This window comes from Helianthus annuus, chromosome 5, assembly GCF_002127325.2.
Source record: "Helianthus annuus cultivar XRQ/B chromosome 5, HanXRQr2.0-SUNRISE, whole genome shotgun sequence".
Classification (NCBI taxonomy): Eukaryota; Viridiplantae; Streptophyta; class Magnoliopsida; order Asterales; family Asteraceae; genus Helianthus; species Helianthus annuus.
Window position 1 is genome coordinate 52,035,508 of NC_035437.2, and position 7,360 is coordinate 52,042,867.

Consider the following 7,360-nt stretch of genomic DNA (forward strand, 5'->3'; position numbering starts at 1 on the left):
GTCTCGTCTTTTGACATTTTCGACCATTGAAAAAATATTTAAGCCGAAACGTATTATCCTTCTAGGCATCCTACTAACCGGGAGTTAAAGCCACCTTAGTGAATCTCGATCATACACAAAACGAAACAAGCATGTGACAAAAGGGAATATTTGGAAGTATCGCCTAACATATGTTATGTTATTATATTATTTTTATAAAATAAAATAAAAAAGTAGAGAAAAGTGGGTGGCTTTAATGTAGAAGTTGTAGGTAGTAGTTGCTCCAATAGTCATAACTACCTTCATTCCATAAATACACCATACACACGTCCACATTGATCCATTACATCCCAATTATCTCATCACAACACTTTATTCAGATCTTGTTACCATACATACACATACAAATACACCCGTGTGTTGTAGATTCACAAAGTAACATGAACTCAATTAATCGGTCTGTATCGAAGAGAAGATCTAGAGAGATCTCAATCGACGACGACAGATCCAATCTTATTATTGCGAAGAAAAACAAAAACAAAAACACGAACAAAAAGAAGAAGATTGTGAATCACAAAACTCAAAGAGAGTACAGGTTATTGAGATTTGATGAACTACCGGAGTACATGAAGGATAACGAATTCATTTTGAATCATTATAGAGCTGATTGGCCTTTGAAACAAGCAATATTCAGTCTGTTTCGTTGGCATAATGAAACTCTAAATGTATGGACGTAAGTACTCTCTCTTAAACACAAGATACCTGTTTCGGATTTATTGGTTTTTCGTGGATTTTTTTATTTATTTTGTAGGAATTTTGAATAATTTGGGAGTAATTGGTGGATTTGAACGTGTTTGCCTAAACGTTTTATTATTATTCCAATTGATTCTCACTGAATGGGAGCTTAAACCTTGTTGAAATATGGTGATTTGCAATTGTTGGGTCATGTATCATGATTTAGTGATTTACATTGTACTGAGCGTATGCATCAATACTTGTACCTTCCTTTTGGTATTGATTCTGAATTAATGATCATTGATCACTATATTAAAGATTATTCAATAATATAATATATAGAACAAACCTAGAAACTCTAACTTCCCGATTATTTTTTTTTTTTTGAAAAAATTTACACATGTAATAATATATATGTTTTTAAGGGTTTTGGGGAAAAAAAATCAAAAAAGCGCCGAGTGGATATTTTTTTTTTTAAATAAACAAGTTTTTTGGGTAACATATGTCAGATGAATGTAACATATGTTACACCAAAACTTATTTATTTTTTTTAAATATCCACTAGACGCTTTTTTGATTTTTTTTTTTTTTTTGACCAAAACCCTTAAAAACATGTATATTACATGTGTAAATTTTTTTCAAAAAAAAAAATCCGAAGCTTTGAGTTTCCTGGGTTTTCTCACCATAAGTGGGTTTTCTATAAATCTTTCCCCTACTACATATATCTTTATATTTGTAAATTAAAATAAAGACAAATAACACATTCTAAATGGCCGGCAGTTTACATGGATGGTTGCAAACTCCTAACTGTAAACTGGATGATAAACCGTTAGAATAGACGCGTAAACCAGACCGTGCATATACAATCTGGCCAAACCAGCTGACTAATTTTTGTTTAGACAGTTCGGTCCATTTGAACGGTTTATGAACACACCTACTTGATTTCATGTGAAAATGGTTGTTTTGTTTCTAAATGAACGTCTACCATCTGCATACATACGTGTACTTGTACATGTTGCATGACTAAAAAAAACAAAAGAAGAAACAGGGTTTCACAGTTTGAGTAACATGATCATTGATCCTAGGAGTTCGCATTTGTCCTTATCACTGTATTCTTTCATGTAAATTTTTCTTCACGAGACGTTGATAGTTCAAAAGCTAAGTGAATCACAAGCCTTTGTACTTTTGGAAAAAGAATCTTGTGATTCTTGTTGTATTGCAAGAATATCTTAAATTATTTTATTTATCAATGAGTATATTATAATATTTTAAATTCACGGGTAATAAAATGAAATCATAAATGGGGAGAAATATATAGTTGATAAAAAAGTTTGGAAAATATCATTTAATCATAACTAATAAACATTTTGTTAAAGTATTCAAACTTTTTTTTTGAACGGCAATTTGGATCACTGATGGACCATTGGAGTATTATCGTGTCACCAGCAGAACCACCCGATCATATCTATCTACATTAGGCAAAAGTGCATATACACCAATTCAGAACTTAGGAACGCATGGTCTCTAAGTCTTATCTCACCCCTAAGATGTCACTAGACAGCAGTATTCAAACTTTATTTATTAAACTTATTTACTGATTTTTTAAAACTTGATCATGTGACTTTTTGATATTACTAAATGTTATTAAAAAAGTTATATATTATAACACTAAAAATAGAAAAGTGGTAGTATTACTTACATATCTTGGTGTTTTTATGTGTAGGCATTTAATTGGATTTGTTGTATTCTTGGGATTGACCATTACAAACTTGATGGATGTTCCTCAAGTTTCAGAATTCCTCAATTTTTTAACTTGGTATGTAAGATTCTTTTTCACCCTTCTCCATTTTCATTCAATGCACTTGTTTTGTTTTCTTACACATCCTTCTTGTCCTTGTCCTTGTCCTTGTCCTTGTCCTTGATCACTTTTTATTGATAAAAAGTCTTTAATACCCTTTTAATGTTCACAAGAATATTGTATCTCATAATCTATTGTCAAGAAATCATTAACTATACAAGGCAAGAATCTTCAAACATGTTGTAAAACATGTTAAAGCAAGATGTTTTCTAATGATGTTTATAGTGCTTTTCTTGAATATTTATAATATTGTTTTTTATTTATTTTATATGAGCTTAAACTTGTATGATATTTTCAGGTCTTTCCCATTAAGCCCAGGTGGAAATGCCTCACATAATTCAATTATGGTATGTAATTTGCTCTTTCCATGTCATACTTTTGACTTTTTTTGGTCAGATATGTACTATTGACTATTGAGACTTGAGAATTTAAATTGGTGTTTATATATCTTAGTTTAATGAAACTAAAGGGTAACATGTCCAATGGTATGGTTTAAATAACAATAAAAGATTATATTAATTATTGAAATTAAAAGTTAGGCATGGTGATTTTTGAATTTTACCAATGGTATGGTTTAAATAACAATAAAAGATTATATTAATTATTGAAATTAAAAGTTAGGCATGGTGATTTTTGAATTTTAAAGATATAGCCTTTGACTATAAAAGTCAACTTTTTTTTCTAAATTCCCTTCATGGTCTCTTACAGGATACACCAAAACTCATTGATTTAAAGCACGAATCAGCCGTAGATATGGAGATCGGACCGCCACTAATGGTGGTCACACGATGGCCGTTCTTCGTGTTCTTGGGCGGATCAATGTTCTGCCTCCTCTCCAGTAGCACCTGCCACCTGCTGAGCTGTCACTCACACCACCTAAACTTCCTACTCCTTCAAATGGATTATGTTGGCATCACCACCATGATCATCACCTCATTCTTCCCACCAATCTACTACATTTTCCAATGCGAACCCGTGTGGCAATTCGTCTACCTAGGTGGCATCACAATCATGGGCGCTTTCACTGTTATAACCCTACTGTCACCCGCCCTGTCTAGTGGAAAGTTTCGTTCTTTTCGAGCTTTTCTCTTCATGGGAATGGGCCTTTTTGGGCTCATACCAGCGGTTCATGCTGTGATGGTCAACTGGCATGAACCGCAGAGGAATGGAATCTTGGCCTATGAAACAACTATGGCCGTTTCATATTTGACGGGTACTATGTTTTATATTACTAGGATCCCAGAAAGATGGAAGCCCGGTTGGTTCGATCTTGCGGGCCATAGCCATCAGATCTTTCATTGTTTTGTGATCATGGGTGCAATGGCTCATTATGGTGCTGCACTTGTGTTTCTAGAGTATAGAAGCCGAGTGGGTTGCTAGTGATGTCAAATTGTTTAGGTCCTACTTGTTTTGATCGGTTAATATTTTAGATTTCTTGGCCCATTTTTATGTTAAGTTGTAGAATGAAAATGTGATTGTGAGCCCAGCCCTTTGTTGTGAAAGTGGGCCTAGTTATTATTAGCAGTAGTAGTATTTTATTATCAAATATGTTTTTCTTTACCATTTTGCCACAAATTTGTTGTTGGTAAAATTGTTGTAAAATGGCAAGTATAAAACTAAAAGTTGTAACTGTTGTTATGCAAGTGTAAATCAAATAATTGTTATAGAATTACTAGTAGTGTATATGGTTAATTATAGGGATATTTAATACAAATATTTTAACAAAATTCTTTCATATATTTGTTTTTTCTAAACTAATGTTTTAAAACTGAAATCATGTATAATCTCTACAAAAGAACTTTTTTCTACATGCAGTAAAAGAAGAAAATGTTATTGAATACTAATCAAGTTTTTTCAATGTTGTATTGATTTTGCTTTGGTATAAAACTTTGTTTCAGTTACAAAATCACTAAGGTAGCGTTTGTTATGAAGGAATGAAAGGTGGAATGGAATGGATCATTCTGATGGAATGAAAAGAAACATGTTTGGTTATCATGTGGTAATGGAATGGAGCATTCCAAAGGAATGTAACTCCTTCCAAATATAATAATTTCCATTCTTTGATATGTAAGTGTTTTTTTCCATTCCTTCAAGAAATGGAAAGAAATATATTCTTATTCTTATTCTTATTCTTATACTTATACTTATTATTATTATTATTATTATTATTATTATTATTATTATTATTATTCTCACACACACACACACATTTTTATTTTTATCATTATCATCATCATCATCATTATTATTATTATTATTATTATTATTATTATTATTATTATTATTATTATTATTATTATTATTATTATATTTATAATACTTCACATATTTTTATTTTTATCATAATTATTATTATTATTATTATATTTATAATACTTATACTTTTATTTGTATTTATATTTATATTTATATTTATTAATATTCATACTAATATTAATATATATCAAAAATCTATAACATTAATATATTATTATTATTATTATTATTATTATTATTATTATTACTATCATTATTGAGGTAATTATATTTTTGTCGTTTTTAATACCATTGTGTTTCGTTACTTCATCTTTTTTTGTTTATCAAATTGTACAAAGTAATGATTCATTCTATTCACATATGAGTAACCAAACATCACAATGAAATGGAATGATCCATTTCATTTCGTTGTCCATTCCATTACCTCGGCCATTCCATTATCTCATCTATTACATTACCCCATACCAAACAGACCCTAACAGATTAATTTGAAGTTCTTCGTAACCTATTAAAACTAATATCTGCGCATGGCTTTATAGCCTAGTAACATCTTGGGTGGGATAAGGTTTTTGGACTAACAGGTCCTGGATTCGATTCTCACAATGGGTTTTTCCTATATTTATTGGGTTTCCTCCTGAATTGATGTATAGGTATTATACCTAGTGGAGATGGATATGATCGAGTGATTCCGCTAGTGACACGATAATACTCTAGTGGTCCGTCAGTGATCTAAATTTACCGTTAAAAAAAACTAATATCTAAATTAGGTTAGCAATTAGGTTTTAGTGGTTCAATTTTAATGCTACTTACATGGGTTTCTTTTTGCGCAAGATATACACTTAAATAGTTCTTTTATCAACGCTCAATGCAAAACTTATAACATGGATGTCAAAAGTGGTTGGCCAAACAAAAACTTGCTCAATTTTATTAAATGGAAAACTTTGGTCTTGTATTTTATTTTTTATTTTTTTGAACGGCAAATTTGGATTACTAACGGAACATTGGAGTATCATCGTGTCACGAGCGAAACCACCCGATCATATCCATCTTCACTAGGCTATAATGTCTATACACCAAATCAGCAGGAAACCCAATAAATCTGGGAAAAACCCCCTTGTGGGATCGAACCCAGGACCTCATGGTCCCTAAGCCTAACCCCACCTTATTCATTAAATAATCATTTTCATTGTGAAATTAAAATGATTTAAGGTTAATATCAGTACTAACCCAAAACGAAACCAAAATTCCAAATGACAAATCCCAAACACGATTTAAGTTATTGAATTCTCTATTAGAACTACTTTTGTTAATTTAAAATGCATGGCCAAAAAGAAAATTATGTTCTATGACCATGTCTTTTTAATTTGAACAGAAACCAGTAATTGAAAAAAATTGTTGTGCTCTTTTAGCTTGTTCCAAACCTAAGTAGGAATTGAAACATGAAAAGTTAAAAATCGAGACGTTAGCTAAATATAAGTTGAATTAGCTAAATATAAGTTGAAGTTTGGCAATCGTGTCAAGTTTACTTATTGAAACTAATAACCCGGAAATAACTCATATAATTATTCATGTTAAAGACGTAAACTCTAGCTCAAATAGACATAAAACCGTGTAATATGGTTTGTAATGCATTCAGGGTGAAAATTGGTTTGTCATATTGCAAATGAGTTGTAATGGGTCATAAACGTGTTGTAATAAAGTATTATTTTGGTATCGTAAGATATAGCAATTGTTGATACCATACAATTACCGTGAAGAACCGAACCGATACGACATCGGTACCGGCGTTAGTATTATTATCGAAAGTGGTACCCGTATTCTTTTTAATTGATGTAAAACATGTGTTTGTATCCTTTTAAGCGTGTCACTACTTTGTTTTTTTTTTTTCTTCTCTTTCGATCGATGTAAAACTCGTAAAACAAGCGAAAGTGATAGCAACTAAAACCGCCGTAAACGACATCGTTTTTAAGAGTTTACAAAATAAATATAAAACGCTTATGTTAGCTCAAACAAGTTTCAATTTAAAAATTCCATCATCTCTAGCAAATAAAACTTTTTGAGTTAAGTGACATTTTAGTCCCTATAGTTAGGGTTATTTTACCAGTTTAGTTCAAAAGTTTCATTTTTCGCATGTAGGTCTAAAAAGGTTTCACCGTTGCTATTTTAGTCCACTGAGTTAATTTCATCCATTTTTTCTGTTAACAATTTTATAAGGCCGAATTGCCCTTCTAGTTAACAGAATTACATATAAAATGACCGAATTGTCCTTCTCGTTAACAGAAAAAATAGATGAAGTTAAACCAGTGGACTAAAATGGCAACAATGTAAAACCTTTTTGGACCCACAGACGAAAAATAAAATATTTGAACTAAACTGGTAAAATGAACCAAAACACAGAGGCTAAAATAACATTTAACTCAAACTTTTAATATCTAAACAAGATTGAAAAAATATCCTTCTTTTGGTTCCCCAATAAACACAATTTCTAAACAAAATTGAAAAAATATCCTTCGTTTTTTTTTTTACGAATTA

General features: G+C 30.9%; 1 protein-coding gene across 1 annotated transcript; it reads left to right on the top strand.

Moving 5' to 3' along the window:
- Window positions 1–288: 288 nt before the first annotated feature.
- LOC110940780 (heptahelical transmembrane protein 1) lies at window positions 289–4,286 on the top strand. The gene is made up of 4 exons (XM_022182344.2): window positions 289–712; window positions 2,438–2,530; window positions 2,871–2,919; window positions 3,281–4,286. The coding sequence occupies exons 1-4, from the start codon at window positions 420–422 to the stop codon at window positions 3,950–3,952; spliced, it is 1,107 nt and encodes a 368-aa protein (XP_022038036.1). The 5' UTR covers window positions 289–419; the 3' UTR covers window positions 3,953–4,286.
- The last annotated feature ends 3,074 nt before the right edge of the window (window positions 4,287–7,360 follow it).

Excerpts from the sequence above, each read along its gene's own strand:
- LOC110940780 (XM_022182344.2), top strand. The coding sequence starts at position 420 with ATGAACTCAATTAATCGGTCTGTATCGAAGAGAAGATCTAGAGAGATC. Across the intron at positions 2,531-2,870 it reads TTCCTCAATTTTTTAACTTG|GTCTTTCCCATTAAGCCCAG; the intron begins GTATGTAAGATT and ends TGATATTTTCAG. Across the intron at positions 2,920-3,280 it reads CCTCACATAATTCAATTATG|GATACACCAAAACTCATTGA; the intron begins GTATGTAATTTG and ends GGTCTCTTACAG.